The sequence below is a fragment of the Tribolium castaneum genome, chromosome 2 (assembly GCF_031307605.1).
Source record: "Tribolium castaneum strain GA2 chromosome 2, icTriCast1.1, whole genome shotgun sequence".
Taxonomy (NCBI): domain Eukaryota; kingdom Metazoa; phylum Arthropoda; class Insecta; order Coleoptera; family Tenebrionidae; genus Tribolium; species Tribolium castaneum.
In genome coordinates, this window is record NC_087395.1 from 25,119,388 (window position 1) to 25,146,903 (window position 27,516).

Below are 27,516 nucleotides of genomic sequence, written 5' to 3' on the forward strand. Positions count from 1 at the left end.
TGGACGAGGTTTCTAGTTAAGTGTGTGCTAATTAAACCAAAACTTTATTTTTTAAGTACAAAATTAATCAATTAACTTAAACTTGGGGCGACTTTAGCCATTCGACACAATCCTGTAACTGTTTCGTCCTTTCTACGTCTTCCTCATTTTCGAGCAAATTTTCTGGAAGTCACACGATAACAAGCGAATTTTATTTTTAGAAAAATTACCATCGAAACTCCTCATTTTATGTTTTTTTCCCGCCTGTTCCAACACCTCCTGAAACAGTTCCTAAACTTCTTTATTAAAAAATAAATTGTAAAATAATCCCCCGCACCTTTAATTTTTCGAAAGCTGTTTCGTCAACTTTTCTTATTTTGGCTAGTTTTAAATACACAATGAAGGCATTATCCGTGTTAAAATCACCAATCGGGGCCAACTTTTGTAAAAACTTCAACGGAATCTCACACGAAATCACGTTCAAATCGAATAAAGAGGTGGCTTCTAGGAGCAAGTGATCACGTTCGAAGTCTTCCAATTCCTGAAATTTGGATTGATTTTGGCAACAATTCAGGTAGTTTACCTCAGTGTGATTTAGTAAATTATTCCACAAATCAGGGGAGTACTTGACGCGGTAATAACCGATTTGTTGGTGATTGAATTTGATCCAACTTTCGTCTTTTTTCAATATCTCCACTAAAAAAAATTCTAAAATCGAATTAACCAAGTTTGATTTTCGTACATTTTTCCACATCTCTATCGAGCCAGACAAGAGTGGCGTTTCGGTCAGAATCGGTAATGTAAGTCAGCGGAATCGTCCACTTCAAATTTTCGGTACAGTGGCCCAAATTTCGTTGGGTCAAAACATACCTGTCTTGTCTGTTTTCGACGGAAATGAGCGGATACCCAGTTTGGTACAAATAACTTTCCAGAAAATCGCGCAAATCGAGCCCGGGCCTGACTTGGTCAAAAATGGCCAAAAAGTCGTTAGTCGTGGCCGTTTTGAAGGCAAAATCTTTGATATATTTTACAACTCCGGCACGAAAATCCTCCCCAAGTACCATTTCCAGCATTCGCAAAACAGCAGCCCCTTTATTGTACGTAACATCGTTGAAATTTTTTTTTATATTGTCCGGAAACTCCTCATAGTTCACAATCGGGGTGGTTTTGTTGCTCGCTTCGGCCCAGAAAACCTCCTCCAAATACGTGCTCGAAAACAACAGCTCCTGAAAATTAAACTGGCAAACGAATCAAGCGAAATACCCAGTTATTACAGCACTGTTGTTCAGGATTTTCTCCTCGGCTTTGATTGACATAAAAGTGGCGAAACCTTCCTGTAGCCAAATGTCGTTCCACCACTTGTTTGTTACTGCAAATGTTAAGTTAGGGCAGTTTAAAAAAAGCGATTTTTACCGAGATTTCCAAACCAGAAGTGGGCCAGTTCGTGCGCGATCACTGCGTATTTTTGAGGATTGTCAAAAACGTCCTCTTTTGAGGATAAAAGGCCGGGTTTGAGGGTGATAAGGCCCCAGTTTTCGGTCGCTGTGCTGTCCTCTCGCTCGAATTCGACCAAATCTGGTCATTAGAGACAGGATTTTAGGAAACTTTTCCAACACGCAATTTTTAAGAGCTTTGCTTTAAACTCGAAATAAATTTGTTTTGTTGAAAATGGAATTTATTTGACACCCTTCTTATTTTTCCCAAATTCCGAAATTGATATTTTGTGTCTTAAATAAATTTTAAACATATCCTTTCTAACTCAAAATAAGATATTTTTTTTAATTTCTATTAGTATTTAGTTTAAAATTATTATTAAATTATTTATACATCTAAAGATTTTTTGTTTCTTAGGCTTCCTAATTAAGTTTCTAAATTTCTTCATAAGTATTTCACATTTTATTAATTTCTTCAATTTTTCAGGTTTTCGTAGTTTTAGTGGTTTTATTAATGTTCTTATACTTTGCAGTTTCCTTGTTTTTTAATTATCACTCTTTTAATCACTTTAGAACTACAGAATTTTAGTGTTTACTGTTATTTTACTATCTGTTTTTAGTTTTTTTTTATTCTTACAGTTTTTTCAGTTGCATCGTTCTTCCAAATTTCAGACTCAAGATTTTTTAGTTTTTGTGTTTTTAGTTTCTCAGCATTAAAGTTCTTCTGTCCAGTCGTGTTCAAACTTCTAATTTTTTAACACGTGCATACTCTGATTCTACGTTAAATAATTTTTTAAATTTAAACAATTTTGTGTCTTATAAAATTTTTGTATCAGCCTTGATTTTGGAATAAAAAAAATTATTTACGTAAATGTGTCAAAATTGCAGTGTTCACCATTTGCTAATTTTGATTTAAAAAATTATTTATTTTAATTATTATAATTGTAATTATTAACTTTTTAGGAGATTCTTAGTTTTTGTGTAATAAATTAAAAAAAATATTTTAAAAGCTAATTTTATTCGCCCTAAGGCGAAATCCTGTTCTGTGGGAAAGACCAATAAAAATATGAAAATCACCTCCTACTTGTTTATCTGGTGCACAAAAAATTGCAAGGCGATTGAAGCGTTTGTCATTGGTTATCGGGTGGGAGATTGCACTCCCAACTGCAAAACGGACCAATCACAAAGCGTTCACAACTGAGCAAAAAACTGTTGTTTGATTATTTTGTAAATGTCGGCCAAACCATCTAGAATTTCGCTGTTTTCTAAGAAAATGTCAAGTTTTCTATTACACGTGGGCTCAAAAATCGTGGATAAATTGTGATTCGATTAGTTTTTGATAAAGGTTGATTCTCAAACATTTCGCAAGTTTTTCGCAAAACTTACCAATTTTTGGTAAAGTGTAACTTTGATTTGTGTATTTTGTGTAGAAATCGATGACTTGGCTTGCGAACTCAAGAAGATAGGTTTTGTTGTCGCTTTCGATGTCTGAACTGTAGATTCTGTAAGGGATTTTGTTGTAAAACTCCTTGTAGGAGTGCTTTGAGACGACGAATGATAAGAGATAAGTGGACATTGGAGGGGTTGTTTGAAACTTGTACAAAACCCCGTCTTTAGTTTCCTCAATTTTCTAAAATACGTTTTTCACCAAAAGTAAAAATTTCCAAAACTCACCATGACCGGCATGTTAGAAATGGCATTAAAGGTACGGTTGGGTACCACCACCCCCAGCTTAATGGGGGCTTTAAGCCCCGGTTCGTCCAAGCAAGGAAACACCTTCCGGGCAAAAGTCGGTTCAAAATCAGTCCCTAACAAATGATTTGAAACGGTGTTATTGTCACCAAACCCAGCCAGAAACAACCCATGGCTATTATCACTGGCGAAATTCCCGGAATATCTAACCCGGATCAGGTGGTTTCCGGGCGGCACCACCCCAAAAATCCGGATGAGATCGTTGGGTTCAAAACCATAAACCCACTTCTGCCCACGATTACACCAACAATTTGCGACGTTTCGTCCGTCAAAAGTAATACTCTGGATTGTTAAATCAGCGGCGTGGAAGTCGAGGAATTCCAGCGTGGTTTCAACTCTGACATGGATTTGGACTTCGCCGGAGAAAATTCTCTCATCCAAGTTCGGTCGAATCTTGATTGAGTAAAACAAAGGTCGGACTTGTCCGGAAAGTCGGTACTTGCTGGGGTACCAACGCCACGAATCCACTTTGGAGAGAAAAATCACAAACAGCACCAGTGCGAAATTCATTTTTATGATGATTACAAGTGTGGAAAGTGGTATTGTTTGTTAATTTGCCTAGTCAAGGCTCAATATTTGACTTGTGACCAGTCACGAATTTTTATGCAAATATTGGGTGAAGAATGGTTTTTATTTTTCTCAATACTGTAAACATAACACTACATTTATTAAATTAAAATTTAACTTTTAATTTTTTTTCTCAATTACGGCTAACTTAATCGAAAAAATCGTATTATTTTTAACCTTACACATGCAAAATGATCCGAGAAATCGATTGGCGTCGAGAAAATTGACAAATTCCTAATAGTTTTTTAGTTATGAATTTTTTTAAATTTTACCAATTTTTGCATTTAGCAGCAATTTGCTCGAAAACTATTAGTCTGAGAACAATGATCTTTTTTGAAAAAAATAGATAATTTAAAGGGCTTTCCAACGATAATACACTTCATAGGGTTATCTCTAATAGTTCCGGAGCTATTGCTCGAGAAATGTTCCGGGTACCCAAAACCGATAAAAACTACGACGAAAATTGAAAAAATCAAACATCAAAAAATCTAACATTTGTACTTTTTGTGGACTTTTAACAACTTTAGAGGATTGTTAAGACATGTAGAAGCCCATAAAAATTTGTTGGAGTTAGTTTAAAAAAAAAAAAATTTCACTTCTTTGAAAAATTGAAAATTTTAAATCTCGTGAAAAGTTGATATAATACAGAAAATGAACCGCTGAATTCAATGGAACAAACCGCACTGCTCTACGACTTTTAGTTTTTGAGTTATGAATTTTTTTAATAAATAAAATTTTTCACTATGACAAATGGCTACCCTAAATTAAGGCAAAAAATTTTAAATTTTTAATTCTTGTGAAAAATTGATATAATATGTAAAATGAGCCGTAGAATTCAATCGAACAAACCGCAATGCTCTACGACTTTTAGTTTTTTTTTTATGAATTTTTTTAGTGCAAAACTTTGATCGCCTCTGTAGCCGGAACCGTTGCCCGGAGCGGCTCCGCGTTTGGTCGAAAAAATAGGCAAAATTAAGCGTTATCAGATAGATTTCTGCTCGTTGCTCTAAGTCTTTTAGTTTCCGAGAAAAACGCAAAAAAAGGTTTCCATTTTCACTTTTTTTCAATTTTCAATCGCCAATTACGGGGAAACTATTGAAGATATCGAGAAACGGAAAAATGGAGGATAACCGGAATAAAATACTCTACAAAATGGCATAAGACTCAAGGCAATATCTCGCAAAAAAAATTTCAATTTTCAAACGCCGATTACGGCCAAACTAAAAGAGCTAGAAGAAAACGGTTTGTTCCATCGTAAAGAGCACATCAAAATCTATAAGATAGAATAGGTTTTATTTGATTTTGAGACACTTTAAAAATTGATCGATTTTAAGGGGGGGGGGGGGTAATAACTTTTTTTTAATTTTTTTTATTTTCTCATTTACGGCTAAACTATTCTAAAAAGTAGAACTGTTTTGATCCATACCTATGCAAAATGATCCGGGGAATCGATTGGCATCGAGAAAATTGCCAAATTCCCAATAGTTTTTTAGTTATGAATTTTTTTAAATTTTACCAGTTTTTGCATTTAGCAGCAATTTGCTCGAAAACTATTAGTCGGAAAACAATGATATTTTTTGAAAAAGATAGGTAATTTAAAAAGCTTTCTAACGATAATAAACTGTATAAGGTTATCTCTAATAGTTCCGGAGTTAATGCTCGATAAATGTTCCGGGTACCTGAAATCGACCAAAATCGCGATAAAAATTGAAAAAATCAAACATTAAAATATCGAACAAATTGATTTTTTTGGACTTTTAGCAGTTTTAGAGAGTTGTAAAGGCACATAAAATTTTATAAAACTACGATAGAACGTGTTTTTAAAAAATATTTTTTTTACTTTTTTGTAGGTAGGTAAGTGTATTTATTACTCAGGGAGTTTGACCTAAAAAAATACGTATTTTTTACTTGGTTCTGTACAAGTTCTTTAAATTTTTTGCTCGATGTGAGTAGATAGACTTGTGCTTTAAATCGTCATTTTCATGTATCTCATAAATTTTACTTAATTTATGTTTTTTTTTGTTTAAAAAAAAAAATAGTATGTTTAATTTTGTTTAATTCACGGTCCATTGTCTGCTCTTATCTTAATCTGTGTAGGTAATATTGCTTTATAAAAAAAAATGTTTTTTTTGTAGCCTTAAAGGAGGTCAAAAAAATAAATTTAAATAAATAAAAAAAACATAATAAACTGCACCTTGTCTACTATTCCAATAATTACTTAAATCGTACTCAAATATATTTTTACCAAGTTGCTATTCATTTTTTAAGGTATCAGCAAAGATATCACCAAAAGATTTTTTTAATCAGGTCCTTAAATAGGTCAGTGTTTTTAATAATTTTCCTAATATTCAATCAATAATAATCAACGAAAAATTAGGTCACACACCCAAAATAATTCCAAATTTGATCTTAAATATTATATTTTATACTTATTTCTCACATTTTTATTATAGATTTTAAAATATTTATTAAAATATATATCAAAAAAATTTTGCATGTTTTTTCGATGAGTTCTAATTTTTCAACATTAATTTTTCTTTTTTCTTTTTAAATGTATCAGAAATCTCCAAAATTAAAAAACGATATTTACCTTGTTTCCGCTTACTTATTATTTCATTCGATTATTTGTCTTAATTTTAAATATTTTTTGCATTAAAAGAATTGTTCTATTAATATTTGAAAAAGTTTTTAAGTGAAATATTTTCAATTTATTTGAGTGGAAAAGTTTGTTTTTTTTTGGAAATTGTGAACAAAAAAAATGGAAATTTTCATTTGTTTTCTTTGACTCGACTGTAATTTTAAACAAAAATATATTAATTTTTATCTACTAAATTAGATCAGAACAACTAGGTTAATACAAAGTTTCGTGTTATTTTAATTTGTTTTATAAAAATTTTATTTTTTTTTTTAATTTTATCGTTTTTCATGAAAAAAGTTTGAAATTTTCATGTTTCGTTAGCGTTTAAGTACTTCGACCCCGATAATTGTTTCAAGTTGTAGTAAAACTCGCCCAAATGTTTAAAAAATTTATTCACCTATCGATAAATAATAACAATAATAAAACCTATGGTTTATTGGCATCGTTTCTGGCCCGTCTCTGCGAGCCCGTCCGTCGACAAACAAAAGCAAAACATGCAACAACGAAACAAATCACGTAGAAAACCACCAGCGCAATCGGGGGATTCCCATAATTGTAGAATTTCAAACTCGACGTTAAATATCCATAATTCGTCAAGACTTGCGTCCCGTTTCCGGTCGGACAAGGCAACTGCACTATGATATCCTGGTGTTGCACTTGCTTGTTCCTGCAGTACATCAGAGCCGAACTACTGGCTATAGCTTCGGGGGATAACTCGCGACTTAGAAGGTATGGCATTGTCCAGGTTGGGGGACTCAAAAATTGCAAAAATTTTACGTAGGGTGGTAAGTCTTTGAAGTGGACTAGGTATCCGGAGGAGAGGAAGAAAGCGGTGAGGAAAAGAGCGGAAATCGTAGCTGCGGTGTCCCGAAGTGGAATAAAATAGATAAAAGCGAGTAGAAATTCTTGAATTGTGATTAGGTAAAGCAGCATGAGGCCAATGTAGACGTAAAAGCCTTCGTAGTCGTTCAGACTTTGCATGTAAAGCCCCGACATGGAGTAGCTCGGGACCAAATAAATCAACCAGATGAAGAGAGATGGTGGCAGATTTATGATGCTCTGAAAAATCAAAAATTAGATTTAGGACACAAATTATTTTTTTTTGACTTACTTTTGAAACGATATAAGTCAGTCTGGTGTACAACCCGTCCTTGATGTCCCTCTCAACTGTGTTTTTATTCCTCTGGACTTCACTCAAAGTCAGAAGTAATAAAAGTGGCCAAGACATGACACACATCACGCTGTAATGGTACCCAAGTCTGTCGTTTAAATTCAGCTGTGGGTCCGTGTTGGGTACGTCCCAGAATATTGCACCAATAATGAGCGAGAGACTGGCCGAAATAACGATAAGGGTCAGCCAAGTGATGAAGGTTGCAGGTTGGGTGTAAATCATTGACTTACTGTTGGCAAAAAATTAGACATGTGTCTTGGAAGTGACTGGGGACTTACGTAAACAAAACGAAACCTTGTACTAGAAAATTTGAGTTTCGGACGGTCATTGGGAGGGTTGAGGGTGGGCCTGGGTCGCTCATTGGTTCCTGCTTTTGGCGGAAGACCTCAGCTAGTTGTTCGATTCTTTGGGATGACTCTAGCATCGCTTCGGCCGAGAGGTCGTCAAGGGTTACTAGATCGACTAAAGAAATAAATTAAAGTCGGGCTCAAGCAACAAAGTGGAATTAATTTAATGTCAGTATATGTGAAATGATCCGGGGAATCGATTGGCATCGAGAAAATTGCCAAATTCCCAATAGTTTTTTAGTTATGAATTTTTTTAAATTTTACCAATTTTTGCATTTAGCAGCAATTTGCTCGAAAACTATTAGTCGGAGAACAATAATCTTTTTTGAAAAAAAATAGATAATTTAAAGAGCTTTCCAACGATAATACACTTCATGGGGTTATCTCGGATAGTTCCGGAGCTATTGCTCGAGAAATGTTTCGGGTACCCAAAATCGACAAAAACTGCGACGAAAATTAAAAAAATCAAACATCAAAAAATGGAACATTTGGACTTTTTGTGGACTTTTAACAACTTTTGTGAGTTGTTAAGACATTTAGAAGTCAAAAAAAATTTGTTGGAGTTAGTTTAAAAAAAAATTTTTTTCACCTCTTTGAAGGTAAGTAAGTGTATTACTCAAAAAATTTGAGCAAAAAAATTGAAAATTTTAAATCTCGTGAAAAGTTGGTAGAATAGAGAAAATGAACCGCTGAATCCAATGGAACAAACCGCACTGCTCTACGACTTTTAGTTTTCGAGTTATGAATTTTTTTAATGAATAAAATTTTTCACTATGACAAATGGCTACCCTAAATTTAGGCAAAAAATCTTAAATTTTTAATTCTTGTAAAAAATTGATATAATATGTAAAATGAGCCGTAGAATTCAATGGAACAAACCGCATTGCTCTACGACTTTTAGTTTTTTTTTTATGAATTTTTTTAGTGCAAAACTTTGATCGCCTCTGTAGCCGGAACCGTTGCCCGGAGCGGCTCCGGGTTTGGTCGAAAAAATAGGCAAAATTAAGCGTTATCAGATGGATTTTGCTCGTTGCTCTAAGTCTTTTAGTTTCCGAGAAAAACGCAAAAAAAGGTTTCCATTTTCACTTTTTTTCAATTTTCAATCGCCAATTACGGCGAAACTATTGAAGATATCGAGAAACGAAAAAATGGAGGATAACCGGAATAAAATACTCTACAAAATGGCATAGGACTCAAGGCGATATCTCGCAAAAAAATTTTCAATTTTCAAACGCCGATTACGGCCAAACTAAAAGAGCTAGAAGAAAACGGTTTGTTCCATCGTAAAGAGCACATCAAAATCTATAAGATAAAATGGGTTTTATTTGATTTTGAGACACTTTAAGAATTGACCGATTTTAAGGGGGGGGGTGTTAACTTTTTTTTAATTTTTTTTATTTTCTCATTTACGGCTAAACTATTCTAAAAAGTAGAACTGTTTTGATCCATATATATGCAAAATGATCCGGGAAATCGATTGGCATCGAGAAAATTGCCAAAATCCCAATAGTTTTTTAGTTATGAATTTTTTTAAATTTTACCAATTTTTGCATTTAGCAGCAATTTGCTCGAAAACTATTAGTCGGAGAACAATAATCTTTTTTGAAAACAATAGATAATTTAAAGAGCTTTCCAACGATAATATACTTCATAGGCTTATCTCTAATAGTTCCGGAGCTATTGTTCGAGAAATGTTCCGGGTACCCAAAACCGACAAAAACTGCGACGAAAATTGAAAAAATCAAACATCAAAAAATGGAACATTTGGACTTTTTGTGGACTTTTAACAACTTTTGTGAGTTGTTAAGACATGTAGAAGTCAAAAAAAATTTGTTGGAGTTAGTTTAAAAAAAATTTTTTTTCACCTCTTTGAAGTAAGTAAGTGTATTACTCTAAAAATTTGAGCAAAAAAATTGAAAATTTTAAATCTCGTGGAAAGTTGGTAGAATAGAGAAAATGAACCGCTGAATCCAATGGAACAAACCGCACTGCTCTACGACTTTTAGTTTTCGAGTTATGAATTTTTTTAATGAATAAAATTTTTCACTATGACAAATGGCTACCCTAAATTTAGGCAAAAAATTTTAAATTTTTAATTCTTGTGAAAAATTGATATAATATGTAAAATGAGTCGTAGAATTCAATGGAACAAACCGCATTGATGTACGACTTTTAGTTTTTTTTTTATGAATTTTTTTAGTGCAAAACTTTGATCGCTTCTGTAGCCGGAACCGTTGCCCGGAGCGACTCCGGGTTTGGTCGAAAAAATAGGCAAAATTAAGCGTTATCAGATGGATTTTTGCTCGTTGCTCTAAGTCTTTTAGTTTCCGAGAAAAACGCAAAAAAAGGTTTCCATTTTCACTTTTTTTCAATTTTCAATCGCCAATTACGGCGAAACTATTGAAGATATCGAGAAACGGAAAAATGGAGGATAACCGGAATAAAATACTCTACAAAATGGCATAGGACTCAAGGCGATATCTCGCAAAAAATTTTTCAATTTTCAAACGCCGATTACGGCCAAACTAAAAGAGCTAGAAGAAAACGGTTTGTTTCATCGTAAAGAGCACATCAAAATCTATAAGATGGAAAAGGTTTTATTTAATTTTGAGACACTTTAAGAATTGATCGATTTTAAGGGGGGGGGTGTTAACTTTTTTTTAATTTTTTTTATTTTCTCATTTACGGCTAAACTATTCTAAAAAGTAGAACTGTTTTAATCCATACCTATGCAAAATGATCCGGGGAATCGATTGGCATCGAGAAAATTGCCAAATTCCCAATAGTTTTTTAGTTATGAATTTTTTTTAATTTTACCAATTTTTGCATTTAGCAGCAATTTGCTCGAAAACTATTAGTCGGAGAACAATAATTTTTTTTGAAAAAAATAGATAATTTAAAGAGCTTTCCAACGATAATACACTTCATGGGCTTATCTCTAATAGTTCCGGAGCTATTGCTCGAGAAATGTTCCGGGTACCCAAAACCGACAAAAACTGCGACGAAAATTGAAAAAATCAAACATCAAAAAATCGAACATTTAGACTTTTTGTGGACTTTTAACAACTTTTGTGAGTTGTTAAGACACGTAGAAGTCAAAAAAAATTTGTTGGAGTTAATTTAAAAAAAATTTTTTTTTACCTCTTTGAAGGTAAGTAAGTGTATTATTCAAAAAATTTGAACAAAAAAAATTTAAAATTTTAAATCTCGTGAATAGTTGGTAGAATAGAGAAAATGAACCGCTGAATCCAATGGAACAAACCGCACTGCTCTACGACTTTTAGTTTTCGAGTTATGAATTTTTTTAATGAATAAAATTTTTCACTATGACAAATGGCTACCCAAAATTTAGGCAAAAAATTTTAAATTTTTAATTCTTGTAAAAAATTGATATAATATGTAAAATGAGCCGTAGAATTCAATGGAACAAACCGCATTGCTCTACGACTTTTAGTTTTTTTTTATGATTTTCTTTAGTGCAAAACTTTGATCGCCTCTGTAGCCGGACATATAAAATTCAATAAAACTTTGCTAGAGTGAGTTTAAATTTTTTTTGTTTTTTCATTTCTATGAAGGTAATTTAAAATTAGTGAAATATCTTACGATAATAGTCTGATGGGTTCTTGAACGAGGGACAGGGATAATCCACTAGCGCGAAATATGGCAACATGTCCCTCCTCCTCCCACTAAACATCGTCCTCCCGGCCGAAATCAGCAAAATCCTCGACAGCATCGTAAAAATCTCATAGGTGGGCGGATGCAGCGTCAGAATAACAATCCTCCCCAATGCATTCCCAGCCCCCCCATTAGCCCACTGCCTCAAATACTCCACCAGGAAGAACGTATCGAAAATATCCATCCCTCTGGTCGGCTGGTCCAAAACCACCACATCCGTATCCAGCAGCAAATGACACGCCACATTCAACCTCCTCCGCTCCGAAATCGTCATCGACGCCACTTTGGTGTTCCTCACCTGCTCCAAGCCCAGATCCTCGATCAGCACGTTGATCCGGTCCATGGCATCGATCTTGAGATAGCCCAACTTATCGGTGGGTTTTTTGAGATCGTAGTGAAACCGCAAAGTCTGAATAACGGTCATGTCTTTGCACAAATGCGAGTCACTTTGGACGTACGCGACCCGGTTCTTCAACATCTCCGATTTGACGGTCTGGCCGTTGAGGATGATGTCGCCCACGACGGGCTTGGCGTGTCCTGCCACCAGGTCCAGCAGAGCTGTGCCCTCTTCCTCCGACGTGGCCATGATGGCCATGATCTCGCCTCCACGGATCTCGAACGAGACGTCGTTGAGCAGCAGGTGGTGCTTGGACCCGAAGCAGGAGCTGGTTTTCGGCCAAACTCCAATGCCACCGACCTGGAGGTGCGGGTAGATGAAGGAGGTTCCGGGGTCCTCGTCCTGGGACAAGTAGTCCGTTCGGATGACCGAGGGACCTCTCCGGGAGACGGGAATTGAGATGTGGCTCTCGGCCTTCGACACAGGACGGCCAATGTGACTACAAGCACATTAACATTAACATTAACATTAACATTAACATTAACATTAACATTAACATTAACATTAACATTAACATTAACATTAACATTAACATTAACATTAACATTAACATTAACATTAACATTAACATTAACATTAACATTAACATTAACATTAACATTAACATTAACATTAACATTACCATTAACATTAACATTAACATTACCATTACCATTACCATTAACATTACCATTAACATTAACATTAACATTAACATTAACATTAACATTAACATTAACATTAACATTAACATTAACATTAACATTAACATTAACATATTAACATATTAACATTAACATTAACATTAACATTAACATTAACATTAACATTAACATTAACATTAACATTAACATTAACATTAACATATTAACATTAACATTAACATTAACATTAACATTAACATTAACATTAACATTAACATTAACATTAACATTAACATTAACATTAACATTAACATTAACATTAACATTAACATTAACATTTGATCCGCCAGTGTTACTAATTTAAATTATGGTACCAAGTATTTAACTCCATAAATACTATTTTTTTTATGACAGGTCTACCAACCTGTCCACCACATCATGGTGGTGCCCAAACTCCGCCACACTGTTCCTCCTATGGTGCGGGTGCGGCCCGTACTCAGCCGCCAGTAAATTGGCCTCAGAAACGCTTTTATTCCGGTTCCATTGATTGTGAGTCCGGACCCCGCCTTGTTGCATTGCCGCGAGAGGAATTCCGGGACTTCCCTAAAACCAATAATGTGTTAAATGACCCGGAAAACGAGGAGAACTGCCCCACCCCGTGATAGTGAATGTTCTGCATCCGGAAGTCTGGATCCGAGCGGTATTTCCGGTTATGTTTGTAATTGGACGTCTCATTATCCGAACTGTCGTAACCGGAACTTCCGTCTCGCAAACCGCGAGATTTTGGACCCCTGTAACTTTTTTTCAAAAAAAAAAACAGCGAGAAATAAAACTACCTAGTGTGGGGACGTGTCGAGGCATTTCGGACGAAATGCTGGGGAGTCCCCGACCGGTTGGAGCCGTTGTGGTTCGGCGGGAAGACACGAGGGAGCCCGAACTTTAAATACGTGTACATGTTCGAGCCCAAAGCCGATCTATAATTATAAGTAATAAAAATAATTACACAAAAGTTTGATACTACTTTGGGCCGTATCGAGGGTGGGATAATATGGACTGGACCGTGGTGTCGCGCAGCTGGAAGTTGCCATAAGGCAGGGGGCTTTTGTCGGTGGAGCCTAAGGCACTGTCCGTGAAATCCGAGTTGAGGTTTTGTCTGTTGAAAAAAATTAATTTTGGGGTAAATAAATTGGGGGGTTTGACCTGTAGATGGACCAGGCGTGGAGGTCCTCGCTGGTGGTGCCTGAGAAAGCTCTCGAATCTGGGTTCGATGGTACCGAGTACTTTCGTTCCATTTCGAAGCCTTGCGAGCCACCCCCCTGCGAAGGGGTGCGACTTCGCACCATCTTGGCTTATATTCGAGTTATTCTGTAACAAGAAATTTGCAACAATTAACTTTAAACTTATTCGTAATTAATGGTCGAATAAAAATTATGTTGTTTATAAACCAAAAGTGTTATTTATTTTCAAGTTTCTCTTTCTATGCAAAGTTCATCAAAGCGATGCACACATCAGAAAATGTTTTCATGTTTCTTATTTTTGGAGATAATATAATAATTATAAAAAAATCAGAAAAAAATTTACACAAGTACCAATATAAAAAAAAATTCTTATTTTTATTTTTTTTGCTGACTTGAAAGAGTTGGGCGATAAAGTGTTCCATAATTTTTTTATGAAAAGGAGTTTATTGTTGGCGTCCATAAATTCATTCTTTCTTAGACAAAATAAATTATTAAAGACAGTGTTTCCTATTTTAGAGATTTTGTCCAAATCCCTATAGAAAATCAAAAAATTTAGTTTGAAATAATTATTTTCTTTCGCTTGGCTGCATGTAGCTCCATTTCAAACGTTTTTTCAATTTTTTTTATTGCGAATTTGGTTTCAACATACAATATTTTCTCCCATTTGGTTGAATATTTGTTGACTTTTTTTGTACCTACTGTATTCTTCTGAATTTGCTCCCTTTATAGATTTTGATAAGTAGATTCAGAACATGCCATAAATAAAGTTTTTCCGCTTATTTTGTCTGGTTATATTTAAGTTGCCATAGTTTTGCTCGATTTACCCAAGTTTTAATTTTGTTTTCTATTTTTTTTTAAATTCAGCAACAGTAAAGTATGCACATTTGCTGACTTGGAAAATCTAGGTGATAAAGTGTTTTAGTTCTATATAGCAAGAACTAAATTTTTATTTTTTTTATAAAAAAGAATTTATACTCGTAAATAAATTGCTCGTTTTTAGAAAAAATAAATTATTATAATTTATTATTATTTGGTTTAAGTTTTAAAAACAGTTAGCTTTCTATTTTAGAAGAGTTTGAAAGATTTTGTCCATAGAAAATCTGATTTAGTTTTAAATAATTATTTTCTTTAATTTAGCTCGATTTAGTTGGATATTCAAATGTTTTTCCATTTTTTTTGACTTTTTACTGTACCTTCTGTTTTCCCTTAGGTTTCTTCCCTACATATTAAATAGATTCAGAACACGCTTTTAGTTCAATTAAACAAGATTTCAATTTTTAAATCTTTAAAATTTTGTAATGACGTCCATAAATTCATTCTTTTTTAGACAGAATAAACTATTAACTGTTGTTAACAGAGCATTTTATTAAACAAAACATTTTTTACAAAAAAAAACATTCTTAGGACGTTACGCTACAATTGCAACAATAATTAATCACTGTATTTATCATTTAATAACAAAAAATAACTAATAATTGCTCTTATTATTTTCTTTAATTTAATTTAATTTAATAATTTTTAAAAACAGCATTTTTTATTTTAGAAGATTTTTTATAATGGCTAAAGAAAATCAAAAAATTTAGTTTTAAATAAATATTTTTTTTCGCTTGGCTCAATTTACATGGATTTTCAAAGGTTTTTTCCATTTTTTAATTGCAAAATTAGATTTTACACAGATTATTTTGTAATTGTGTTTTACTGTACCTACTGTTTTCTCCTCGGTTTCCTTCCTTTATAAATCCTATGAAATAGATTCAAATTATTCCCTAAATAGAGTTTTTCTTTAAATATTTATATTAGATAGAATTTCAATGGCTCAGACGGTTTTCTTTTGACTGAGAAGAACATTTTTGGTCTAGTTTTATCAAAATACGTGCTCTTCAATAATTAGTTTATATTATATTTATTTAAAAAACCAATGACGAAAATTACAAAATATTTTGAATTCTAATTTTTTCATTTGTGTGAACTTGAACTTTAGAAAACCACACTGAAGTGTTGTTAAATTTGTCAACAACTAACAGCACTTCAACAAGAACCATGGGAACCACAATTTTCGTCCAGTGGTACCGTTGCGTGAAACCTGAGACAAAACCAATTATGCACATTCGATCGGTGATTTGTTTTCGTTCCCGAAAAATTCCAATCCATGTGTGAAAAGGCGAGAATTTTGATCCAGACCACGTGTCATGGCCACGCATCACTTACCCGGATTTGTCGTTAAAGATGGTCGAGGTCGTTCAACGGTTTTGGGAAATAAAAATTTATTGTTGTTTTGAAAAGAATAGAAAAATGTTGCAAGACTTGGTGTTACCTCCGCGCAATTATTCACTGATTGGTGGTGTGTAGGTGCGTGGTAATTAGGGTCACATTGTGGCCACCAAGGCCAAGGAAAGCGACGCTAAACGATGACTAAACCCCAATTAATAATTAATGAAACAGTCGTTTCGAAACGAACTTTTCGATGATTTTTTCCCGGCGGTTGCGTTTTGTGGCCGAGGAGGCTGCAAGAATAAGGCCTTGAAGAGGTTAGTGACGGGGCCAGTGACTCTGCCCCCCATTCTCTCCGCACAATATCATCCCAACCGTGCAGTACCCCAAACAGACGACGAAAGTGATCTTCAGGTGAACGGCCGCTGGAAAAATCACGCGAGCTCTTCCTGCTTCATTTGCATATCCAGAGATAAATAAAGCCGGCGACTTTTGCATTGTAAATGTGTGTTTTTGTGCTAACTGCATTCCATCAATGGGCTTTTTCATGCAAATGCCGGATTCAAGCAAGTGGGAGAAAAAATAATTGTACAAGTCGTGCGCAGGATGCATCGATCGGCCTCGATTAATGCACAAAACGCATGCAACATGCAAATTTCGGGTTTCGACGAAAAAAACACACTCGAAACGTTAAACTGTGTTTACTTAAATTTGTTGAGACGTTAACAGTTAACTAAGTACTTAACTAGGCTGTTAGTTAGCATCACGTGACTAAAATGCACTACTAACGCGCTCATTTGTTTATTCTGTGACCATAAAGTCTGGAAACGCAAATTTAAATAAGAAAATATTTTGCGTTTTTTTTTCGTTTTAAGTTTTTCAAAAATTTTTAGACTCAATTTCAATAAATTTTTGGTTTTATGGAAACAAATAATGATTAATTTGTTTTCAAGTTTTTTTATTAATAATGTTTTTTAAGATTTTCTAAAATCTCCGAAAAAAAATTTCGTACTTATCTACATTTCCGGATGCATTATTTGACGCTTTTGGTCATTTTGTATAATAGTTATAAATAAAATTAGGTATATTTTCCCCCCCAAAAATCATAACCATAAATTGAGTTTTATTTAGATTAAAAAGAATTGAATATCTATGGATATGTGATTGCTATTTTTACTATTAAATGTTTTATATTTTTCTCTAAGAATGAAAAATTTTTTCAGAAGTTTTTACAATTCCTTTTAACAATTTTAACTTTTTATACTTAATTAATTTTTTTGGGAGCTAGTAATAATTTTTTGACGAACTTTTTGAACCAAACAATATTATATGCATCGTTTGTTCTAAAATAACATAAAAAAAATATTTGAGTAGTGACGTAATTTTAATTAATTTAAATTAATTTAAAAATTTAATTTTTTAATTTAATTAATAGTAGATATTTTAATTTAATAAAAAAATTGTTAAATTAACATGATAGAAAAAAATATACAAAAATTGCTGAGTTTATGTGATAATTAGTTATGGAGTTATAATAAATAGAAAAACAAAAAAAATAAAAAAAATAAAACGACAAACGAAGAGAGCTGATATTGTTACATTTGTTGCAAAGAAAAGAAGAACCATATGAAATTATGTAACAAACAAGACACTGATGACTTTATCTGTCCAGATTGAGGGCCCAGATGTCAAATTAGTGACTTTGTTGTAGAAAACGTGTATTAATTTGTATACAAGTGTAAACGAAGTCTTAGTAAAAGGAAGCAGTCTAAAAAATGTGTCGATTATTATTAACAAAAAAAATGATATTTGCAAATTTTGATAATTTTGTTTTTATATGGGCACATATTTTTTTTCTAATTTTGTTATTTGAGGTTTAAATTAAAAACAAATTAATTTTAAACTGGTTACAAATAAATAGTTACGATTTAAATGTTTTAATTTTATTTTACACCATGTGATCAACTTTTGTAATCAAAGTGACTTGGTAAAATAAAAATATGACAATTTTACTAATTTTAAAAGAAAACAAAAAATAGAAGAGAAAACAAAGCAAGAATTGCTAAAAAAAATTTGGCCGACACCAAGTCGAAAAAATATACGTTCGAAATAAACCTTTGCACAATATTATCAAGTAACAAGTGAAGACCTTTACTCAAATCTTTGCTGATTTTTTTTAATTTTGAGGTCAGGTTGACCTCTGCCAAAGTGGCCTCAAACATTAAAAAAAACAAAGCACCAGACAAGATTAAGGTAAAATGACTCAAGTGTTTGAAATTTTTTTGAAAATTTTGAAAAACAGAAGCAATGGAAAATCACGATGAAATTTTTGTTCCGTAAAATTGTAAATGGACAAAAAGATTCCATCTTTATGATTTTCAACTTTGCCAACGTAATTTCGAAATCACTTTGTGCAGAAAAAATAGAACTCGACAAAATGAAAATTCGCTTCTTTAACTATGCAAAATTTGATTTAGTTCTGCACGACTTATGCGCAAGATAAGCATGAAATGCCAATGTCAGTGATTGAGTTTCCTCGGGTTGAAACAAAACTGACCCGACTTTTACCAATCCAATGACCGGGGCGCACCTTTCAGCGCTGAAATTTCGTCATTGATGAAATCTGGGCCAATGCAAAACACAGGAAGCCATCTGGTACATGATGCAGATATATAACAGTTCGTCAAAAGCGATAGAAAATGCATTAACTGTACTAAACTCGGCGCTTATTTATTACAGAATCATGAATCACTGCATTGTTATTCTTTGAGTGCGAGTTATTGTTGCTGAAGTGGTCACCGGGAGCTACAAATTGCTTGCAGATTTATCAACAGTTGGTATCCTTGACTGATTAAATAGGAAGTTGCGGAACTCGCCGTTTCGTAATTTGCGATTATCCTCAATTGATTTCGGAGAGACATATGCCGAGCTGAAACCGTTTGTTAATTGTCAGAATTTTAATTGGTCGTGACAGATGCTAACCCAAATAAAATTAAAAATCGGCTTTTTTTTCAACCTCATTCCGGCACATAAGGAAAATAATGAGATTTCTCTCGTTACTCGAGCAAAAAATCACTCCGCTGATGCCTCTAATCGGGGCGATTTATCGAAATTTCTGCTCGTGTGCGCACCAGGAAATCGTCTTAATCCGCGGAATCTGCATAATTGAGCAGGAAGCGCGTCCAGACGACTGACTTTCGATTATCTAATAATTAACACACAATTGCAGCAGGAACACATTCCTGCAAACTGTTGTTTTGGGCGTGCGGTGTGAACGTCCTGAATTCCACAAATTTTTGTTATATCATCCGAGGGAGAGGAAAGCCCACTTTGAGGTCACGACTACTTTCCCATTTTCTTCGAAAAATTTCACGCTTGCGAGTAACCGAAAGTTTTGTTTTAATTAGCCAAGTTTTGGGTTTGTGGCTTGCGCTAGCGTTTAAATCTCCACAAGCTCGACTAATTAGCACTTGTGGAAAAAACGTGACGGTGATTATGGTGCGTCAATCAAGCGTTTCCACTCACCGGTCATGTTTTTGGCGCCGTTTTCCCCGAATTTTTCCCAAAAACGCACATTTGAACTGAATGAACTTCACTGTTACACCAAAGCCACTGAAGCGGACTGAATGCCGTTCGACTGGCTTTCCTGACGTCAAAGAATTCGTTGCCAACACAACGGACTGGAAGCCACCACGAGGAGCTTCTTTAAAGGCCTGGAACACGCACTGGAGGCTGCCAACCGCAAAATGCCGCTGTTTACGAGCTGCGGGCCTGGAGGGGGCCCACTGGAGCTCGAACCTGACTTCCACTTCAGTCTTTGTCATGATTTCGAGCGACTACGTGCTGGAGCTGTCCAATGTGTTCTACTCGGGACAGGTAGGGAGTTTTTGGGGAAAGTTGGTTCTGACTGGGTTTTAGGTGGAGCCAGGGTCTTGCATGCAGAGGCTTTTGGGAAGTATCAAGACCGGGGTGATTCTCAAAGATGTGTCTATGAAGGTGCACTCGGGGGAGGTTCTGGCCGTTTTGGGGTCCAAAGGGAGCGGCAAAAAGGCGCTCCTGGATGTTATCTCGCGACGGGTTCAAGGGCCTACCAGAGGGCAAATTCTGCTCAACAACCATCCCATGAATTTGAGCCTTTTTCAGCAAAGGTGTGGGTACGTCACGCACAAGTGTGACCTTATTCCGGGCCTGACGGTCGAACAAAACCTTTACTACACCCCGACCAAGGTGAGTGAAGTGAAGGGCCAAACTGACCCTTAATAATTTTTATTATTATATTATTAAGTAAAAATGCTTAGGCACAAAATTAGAAATGTTAGTCGTAAAAGTTGTCACTTGGTGTGTGAACTAAATTTTTATTCAATTAAAATCCAATCGGAACTTTCGTTAAAACTTAAAATTTCTCTCAACTTGAGCGAATTATTCATTAAAAATTAATTTGCCATTGATTTTCAGGCGCTGAAACCAAACTCTGAATATTATTGTATCATTTGTTTTGTAAATTTTCGAAAGTGCAGGAAGTGCTTTACAAATTTTTCTCAACGCCGACTTCGATTTGCATTATCGGTCGTTTTGCACCGCAGCCAAAATCCAGTTTTGTGGTGGGAAGGGCCAGCGCCGGTTTGCCGTCTCATTTGTTTCAGGAATGAGTAATTTGGCCAATAAAACTAGACAAGTCACCTCCTCCGTGTTTATCTACCGCACAAAAAATTGCAAAGTGTTTGTGATTGGAGATTGACGGGCTAATGCGCTCCCGAACGTACGAGCGGCCAATCAGAGGGCGGCTCAAAAGTTAGCAAAAAACTCGTGTCTATTATTTTAAATGTCGATTGAAATGAGACGATTAACTGGAATTTTTATGATTTACCATTTTGGTTAAAAAAATGAAACACTTTGAATGTAATAACCGTCTAAAAATTGTAATTCAAATTTACGTAAAACGTTGTAGATTGATTTAGTTGCTAAATTAACTACCATGCTTGTGAACACTTGTACACAGGGATCATAGCTCAATTAGAAAAGGTTCTGACTGTCATTTTTACTGGGTAGGACGTCGGTTCGAATCCGAGCCGCGACTTTTTTTTTTTTTAATAAAAGTGACAACAGTTTCTCTGCAATTTCTTATCACTAACAACTTGTTTCATTCACCACTAAATTATTTTTGCTCTTCTCGAACTCAATGCAATTTCACCGGCAGATAAAGGCGAAGATGATATTAATTTTTATTTTACTCAATATTTCGCAAAATTTTTCTAAAATCAAATTCTAAGACCACCCACTTGAAACGAAATGCTGTTATTTTGGCTTTCTTGTAATTTCTTAAAACTGAATTTTTTTCATTCATTTTTTTAATAATTTTTAATTTTTCTTTCATAAAAAAATTCTAAAAGTTTACGAACATGTCTAGAATTTTTATAAAGTTGGCATAATTCATCCGAATCTTAATCAAGATATAGGACAAATTAAAATATATTTTTTTTAAGAAGTTTTAAGCTTAAAAAATCACAACTCCTCTCTGGCTTCTGTTTGATTTATTTAGTTGAAAATTAGAAACTCTCGACGCTCGACTTGTGAATAATTTTGTAGTTATTTCATAATTTATTTTATAATATGAATAGTTCTGTATTAAAATGAGAAGAAAGTCGTTAAAATTGACCAAAAGTTTTTTAAAGAATTTACTGTTAAACTTACTTTTCCTGGATTTGATTTTATAATAATCTTTAGTGTTTGAAAACTTACTTTCGTATTTATGGGATCTTAGACTTTACTTTTGTTCACATTTATTGAACTTGGGTTTAGTTAATTTGCTAGTAGTACTATCTATTATTCAAGATTTAGACAATCTAGTAGACTACTAGATATTGTTAGAAAACCTACCTCAAATAAATTTATTTCGATCTTGTGGCCAAACCCACTCGGATCAGAAAAAGGGTTAAACCACTGCAGTTTGTTGTGAGTAAAATAACAAATCAATCAATGTTTTTAGTTGACTGGATATTTGAAAAAGTCCAAGGTCAAGCAAGTGATGGCCGACTTGGCCCTGAGCCAAGTGGCCAACCGCTGCACGGAGAACCTAACTCAGAGCGAATACCGCCGTCTCATGATCGGCATCCAGCTAATCAAAGACCCCGTGATCCTCCTCCTCGACGAACCAACTTGGGATCTGGACCCTTTGAACACCTATCTCGTCGTCTCAATCCTCTCCAACGCTTCAAAAAAATACGGCACTGCCATAATCCTCACAATGGAGAAGCCACGCTCCGACGTGTTCCCCTTTTTAGAAAGAGTGCTTTACTTATGCCTTGGAGACGTCGTCTACACCGGCGGTACGCGCCAAATGCTGGAATACTTCACCGCCATTGGTTTCCCTTGCCCGCAACTCGAGAACCCGCTCATGTACTACCGTGAGTTGGCCACGTTTCGAATTTACTGATCTCTTCCTCAGTCTGTCTCAGCACAGTTGATAGAAGATCGAGGGAACGCTTCGTCGAAAGCAACCACCAGATCGCAGCTCTGGTCGAAAAATTCAAAATCGAAGGTGGAGCGTACCGTAAAGGTTCAATCACTGGACCTAACCATAACCTGGACGGTGGCCTGGGCCATGGGAACAAAGTACCATTGCTGCTGGGCCGGCCTGGGGCCTGGCAAGTCGGCTGGACCATCTACAGGTTGGGAAGTTAAATCTGGGCGCCCGTAACAATTTTTCTTCCAGCCGTTTGTTAGTGGCCACTCTCAGCATCCAGAAGGCCGGACTACTACGATTATTCCTGCGCTTGTTTTTCGTCCCTTTGTTTTTTTTCGTCTTGTGGTTGTTTTACCGCGATATGCAGATGTTCCAGCACACTTTCGTCACCAGGACCGGCTTGGTGCTCAATTGTTTGTGCGGTGCCTACTTCTTGGGAATTTTGAATTCGATTTTTCTTTGTAAGTATAGTACAGTCGTGTCTGATTTAGAGTACAAAACTGGTCCCAGATCCCGTTTTTCGCACCCGGTACTTCCAAGAATCGCAAGAGGGTCTTTACGGTGGCGCCCTCTTCCTTATAACTTACAATCTAGTCTCCATCCCCTTTTCTTTTGTTTCCGTGGCTGCGGCAAGTGCAATCTTGTATCCGTAAGTAGTTCTTGGAAGTGGTACCAGAAGTACAATAATTTTTTGAAGCCTGATTGGGAGTTTTGATGACCCTTCTCAGTACCTGTACTTTGCCCTGGTGTTGTGGGCGTGCTATATCTTCGCGGAGCAGCAAACCATGGCCATCCTGATGGTGGTCAAGAGCCACCTATCAGCCGCCATCTTCAGCATCTACATCACTTGCATTTGCATTACTCTAAGTTCGGGGATTTTGAGGTAGTACCTTTTTTTCCAAAAACTCGCAATTAATTTTGTGTGGTTTTAGGTCGATCAAAGGGTTACAACAATGGTTGTACTACCTAACCTATGCTACTCAAGTGCGGTACGCGTCCGCTTTCCTCAATCGACAGACGTTTTTAATTCCGGAACTACTTGAAACACTACCGTACGACCTGAAGCACAATTGTACCAACATGAATTTGATCGAAACGGCGGCTTCGAGCAGCTCCGGCTTTTGTCGGTACTCAAACGGACAGGAATTTCTAGTGGAGAGGTACTCAAGGGACAAGACTGACGTTATTTTCAGCGATGGAATCCTCGACTTTGACATGAACATTGGGATCACTTTCGCCTTCGCTCTTGGAATGGTCGTCTTCAACTTGTTTTTGTACCTAATCCCGCTTCCGGCCTTCGTCAAGGCCAAGTTTCGCGAATAAAACACAAGATTTTTTTCAAAATTTTATTAAATTTGACCCATTTTTTTCAAATCTTTCGACACTTCGAATTTACAAGCTGTGGCCTTCTTGACGTCTTCTTCCGTGACTTCGTCGGCGATTTCAACAAGGGTGAGACCTTTGGTTTGGTCGATTTCAAACACAGCCTTCTCGGTGATGATCATGTCAACGCATTGTTTGCCAGTTAGGGGCAAGGTGCACTTTTCCAAAATTTTGGGACTTCCGTTCTTGGCGTTGTGCTCCATACAGACCACCACTTTGGTTCCGGGGGCCGCCACCAGGTCCATCGCACCACCCATTCCTTTGACAAGCTTTTTCTGAAAAGAAATTAGCAAATTAATTTCCAAACCGGGATTAAGGGATTACCGGGATCATCCAGTTGGCCAAGTCGCCAAATTGCGACACCTCCATTGCCCCCAACATTGTCAAATCAATGTGCCCTCTACAATTATCAATATGATGATCATAATCCCGATAATAGAAGGAGTTACCCCCGAATCATGGCAAAACTATCATCACTCCCGAAGTACGACGCTCCCGGGACCACAGTCACAGTCTCCTTCCCGGCATTGATCAGGTCCGGGTCCACGTTTTTGGAGGTTGGGAACGGCCCTAATCCCAGAATCCCGTTCTCGGATTGGAGGAACACCTCCATGTCGTTGGGGATGTAGTTGGAGGCGAGCATCGGCATCCCGATCCCCAAATTGGCTAAAAAGCGCCATAATCCCGGTTCCACAAACCCGGGAACTTACCATACATCCCGTCCTTAAACTCCAGAGCGGCCCTACGGATGATCCGCTCCCGTAGGAGGGCAGCTGGTGATTTGCCACCCCCTTTACCACTCCCTTCCTCACTAACACACACTTTCTCGATTCTTTTCTCGTATTTTGTGCCTTTGACGACTCTGTCGACGAAAATTCCAGGCAAGTGGACCTCATCAGGCCCTATCTGGCCCACCTCGACTATTTCCTCCACTTCGGCGATGGTGATTTTGGCCGCTTTGGCCATGGCCGGGTTAAAATTCCGGGCCGATTTGCTAAAAAATTGTAGGGCACCAAAATACAAAATTGAGAAACTCACTTAAAAATCAAGTTGCCGTAAGGGTCGGCTTTCCAGGCCTTGATGAGGGCGAAATCCCCCGTGATGGCCTCCTCCATGATGTAGTTTTTCCCTCCAAAGGTCTGTGCTTGTCTTGGAGGGCTCGCAATTTTGATTTTCCCCTCCTTGTCGTAGCAAATCGGGGCTCCGCCTTCATGGACCAACGTCCCGAAGGCAGTAGGTGTGTAAAAAGCCGGGATCCCGGCACCTCCAGCCCGAATCCGTTCGGCGAGAGTTCCCTGTGGCGTGAGCTCGAGTTCCAGTTCTCCGGACAGGTATTGGCGTTCAAATTCGGGATTTTCTCCAACGTAGGAGGAAATCATTCGTTTGATTTTGCGTTTCTGGAGAAGGAGGCCCAAGCCGAAGTTTTCGACACCGGCGTTGTTGGAGACGACGGTGTAGTTCTGGGAGGGGTGGGCCAAAAGGGCGGCGATGAGGTTTTCGGGGATGCCGCAAAGGCCGAAACCTGGAAAAAAGTGTGAGAGGAAGTTGAAAGTGATCAGGGGTTACCTCCAACGAGGAGTTTGGAGCCATTGGGGATGTCCTTGACGGTTTCGGCGATGTCGGTGAAGATTTTGCTGCGGCGGGGCTTGGTGGAGAATTTACAAGCCAAGATCTATTGCAAAAAATTCCATTCTTATTATTTTTATAAGACGTATTTTTTTTGTTTTGTCTTGTATTGGAATTGTTTTTATTTTTCCTGTTGTAGAAATTATTAATAAAAACAACTAAATTTCCCAATTTTTACGAATTTCTAACTAACAACTATCTAAAATAACGGTCTCTTAAGATTAATGAGAAGGGATCCAGGTGGGAAAAAATAACGATTTTCGGTCCGTCTTTACAAAATTTCGCAAAAAAAACACTGAGATTTTAATTAAGTGCGTTTGAAAAGACAAAAATTACGTCATTTATGACTACAACAATGTTTTGGTATTTAAAAAAAATTGTAAAATAGTCGATTTTTTAACTAAAAAATGTGCTTGATTCAAAAGCGAAACAAAGAACATTTTTGACCAAATTCGGAAATTTTTCGGTTTTTTTCAAATTTTTTTTTAAATAATTGCGTTTTTAGATGACCTAAGACTCTCTCAAAATAGTGCCACTTTCAATCCAGGTTTGGAAGTTGCTTAATTTTTGACAAAAGTTTCACGCTAAAACATAAAACTGATTTTTAAAAAATTTTGCGAAATACCTGAAATTTTGTGATTTTGAAAAACGAAGTAAAACGCTTGAAAAATGTAAAATTCATTGTTATTACGCCTTTATGGCTTAATTTGAACAAAACTCCTCAAAATAATCGCATTTATGATTACGGGTGCTAAAACAAAACTGAAAAAAAATCTAAGAAAATAATTATAATAAAATTTCCGATTTTCAAAATTTTTTTTAAGTCCCCAAACAATTGCAAAATTATCCTTTATGAAAAAAATCGGCAATTTTTGGTGGTATTTTTATTTGAATTTGTCGAAATAATTTCGTTTCTGCTTTCTAAAAATAATGTCTTAATTTTTTTGAATTAACAATTTTTTCTGAAGATTTTTCGATTAATTTTTCGTAAAATTGCACTTTAAAAACCTTTTCTATCCAAAAATGTATTAAAATAACACCCAAAAAACAAAGAATATACTTTTCGATCAAATTTAGTAATTTTTCGGCTGTTTTTTGAAAAATTTTAAAAAATAATTGCGTTTTTTAAAAATAAGGTATCTACAACCTCTTAAAAAGTACAACAAAATGTCATTTCAACTTTTTGGCTTAATTTGGGCGAAATTTCTCAAAATAATAGCATATACGAATACGTCTGCTAAAAAAACATTAAAAAATTGAGGAAAATAGTTATATTAAAATTTTGATTTTTTTTCGATACAAGTTTGGCGATTTTTTGACGTACTTTTGGCTAAATTTGGCGAAATGGTTATCTGACTAAATCACGTGTTAAAAGTCTTAAAAAAAGAAGATATTATTGGTATAATTTTTTACCAAATTTAAGTTCCAACACAATTTCGTTTGTCCCTGAATGTCACGGTGGGGAATATATTTACAATAAACGTAAAACTTTCCTCACCAATTAACAATTTTAATATTTTTTTTCACTTCGTATAAGCAATAGAGCAAAACAACACCACTATTAAAAATAGCAAATAGTAAACAAGTTTTGAACCGCGTCGCTGCTCTAAAAATATCACGATTTCCCTTTCAAATGGCTTCGTTCCTTCGTCACATTTGTTCGAGAAAAATACCGCAGAGTGAATTTCAAAGAATATGTCATCTCTCGTGATAGCGTTGTTTGTGATAACTGATAAGAACCATTACGCCATGGCGTTTTAACGATTACATCCAAACTACGCAAAGTGGAAGTGTGAGTTTTGCTCAACTCTAACCTTTCGGTTGCGAAATTTCCAAGATGACTTACCTTGCACACCTTTCCGGACGACAAATCCACCGTTCCCTTACATAACACACTCCTTCCACCTCTCAAAGTAAAACAAACCACGTTCGACATTGTGCGAAAACGCAAGTAACTCGCCACAGCTGCCGTAGTATTGAAATGTTACCAACGGCTCCATTATAATTCTATTC

At 35.8% G+C, this 27,516-nt stretch overlaps 4 protein-coding genes across 4 annotated transcripts; 1 reads left to right on the forward strand and 3 right to left on the reverse strand.

Moving 5' to 3' along the window:
• Positions 1-25: 25 nt before the first annotated feature.
• LOC103314340 (glutamyl aminopeptidase) lies at positions 26-3,707 on the reverse strand. The gene is made up of 9 exons (XM_008200132.3): positions 3,087-3,707; positions 2,799-3,042; positions 1,393-1,554; positions 1,254-1,348; positions 722-1,205; positions 563-675; positions 317-520; positions 210-270; positions 26-162 (listed from the first exon to the last, which is right to left on the reverse strand). Exons 1-9 carry the CDS (start codon positions 3,672-3,674, stop codon positions 77-79), a joined length of 2,037 nt encoding a protein of 678 aa, XP_008198354.1. The 5' UTR covers positions 3,675-3,707; the 3' UTR covers positions 26-76.
• Positions 3,708-6,744: 3,037 nt separating this feature from the next.
• LOC656879 (uncharacterized protein) lies at positions 6,745-19,697 on the reverse strand. The gene is made up of 10 exons (XM_963379.4): positions 19,557-19,697; positions 13,783-13,947; positions 13,604-13,735; positions 13,419-13,556; positions 13,238-13,373; positions 13,007-13,185; positions 11,491-12,398; positions 7,819-8,002; positions 7,481-7,769; positions 6,745-7,428 (listed from the first exon to the last, which is right to left on the reverse strand). The coding sequence occupies exons 2-10, from the start codon at positions 13,923-13,925 to the stop codon at positions 6,796-6,798; spliced, it is 2,742 nt and encodes a 913-aa protein (XP_968472.1). The 5' UTR covers positions 13,926-13,947; positions 19,557-19,697; the 3' UTR covers positions 6,745-6,795.
• LOC656969 (uncharacterized protein) lies at positions 19,617-23,838 on the forward strand. The gene is made up of 8 exons (XM_963462.4): positions 19,617-19,907; positions 19,950-20,258; positions 22,018-22,435; positions 22,477-22,699; positions 22,744-22,955; positions 23,005-23,143; positions 23,192-23,377; positions 23,427-23,838. Exons 1-8 carry the CDS (start codon positions 19,617-19,619, stop codon positions 23,815-23,817), a joined length of 2,169 nt encoding a protein of 722 aa, XP_968555.3. The 3' UTR covers positions 23,818-23,838.
• On the reverse strand, positions 23,827-27,510 carry SCOT (Succinyl-CoA:3-ketoacid CoA transferase). Its single transcript, XM_963535.4, has 7 exons — positions 27,350-27,510; positions 25,444-25,549; positions 24,916-25,399; positions 24,588-24,871; positions 24,327-24,543; positions 24,202-24,277; positions 23,827-24,152 (listed from the first exon to the last, which is right to left on the reverse strand). The coding sequence occupies exons 1-7, from the start codon at positions 27,437-27,439 to the stop codon at positions 23,844-23,846; spliced, it is 1,566 nt and encodes a 521-aa protein (XP_968628.1). The 5' UTR covers positions 27,440-27,510; the 3' UTR covers positions 23,827-23,843.
• Between the last annotated feature and the right edge of the window lie 6 nt (positions 27,511-27,516).

Bases quoted from the DNA above. Each gene is read 5' to 3' on its own strand.
- LOC103314340 (XM_008200132.3), bottom strand. From the start codon at position 3,674: ATGAATTTCGCACTGGTGCTGTTTGTGATTTTTCTCTCCAAAGTGGAT. The intron at 3,043-3,086 runs GTGAGTTTTGGA...AACGTATTTTAG, and splicing joins TTTCTAACATGCCGGTCATG to AAAATTGAGGAAACTAAAGA. The intron at 271-316 runs GTGCGGGGGATT...AAAGAAGTTTAG, and splicing joins CAGCTTTCGAAAAATTAAAG to GAACTGTTTCAGGAGGTGTT.
- LOC656879 (XM_963379.4), bottom strand. From the start codon at position 13,925: ATGGTGCGAAGTCGCACCCCTTCGCAGGGGGGTGGCTCGCAAGGCTTC. The intron at 8,003-11,490 runs GTAAGATATTTC...TTATTTCTTTAG, and splicing joins GAACCCATCAGACTATTATC to TCGATCTAGTAACCCTTGAC. The intron at 7,429-7,480 runs GTAAGTCAAAAA...TTGATTTTTCAG, and splicing joins TGACTTATATCGTTTCAAAA to AGCATCATAAATCTGCCACC.
- LOC656969 (XM_963462.4), top strand. From the start codon at position 19,617: ATGAACTTCACTGTTACACCAAAGCCACTGAAGCGGACTGAATGCCGT. The intron at 19,908-19,949 runs GTAGGGAGTTTT...ACTGGGTTTTAG, and splicing joins ATGTGTTCTACTCGGGACAG to GTGGAGCCAGGGTCTTGCAT. The intron at 22,956-23,004 runs GTAAGTATAGTA...AACTGGTCCCAG, and splicing joins TTTGAATTCGATTTTTCTTT to ATCCCGTTTTTCGCACCCGG.
- SCOT (XM_963535.4), bottom strand. From the start codon at position 27,439: ATGTCGAACGTGGTTTGTTTTACTTTGAGAGGTGGAAGGAGTGTGTTA. The intron at 24,872-24,915 runs GTGAGTTTCTCA...ACAATTTTTTAG, and splicing joins TACGGCAACTTGATTTTTAA to CAAATCGGCCCGGAATTTTA. The intron at 24,544-24,587 runs GTAAGTTCCCGG...GGCGCTTTTTAG, and splicing joins GTTTAAGGACGGGATGTATG to CCAATTTGGGGATCGGGATG.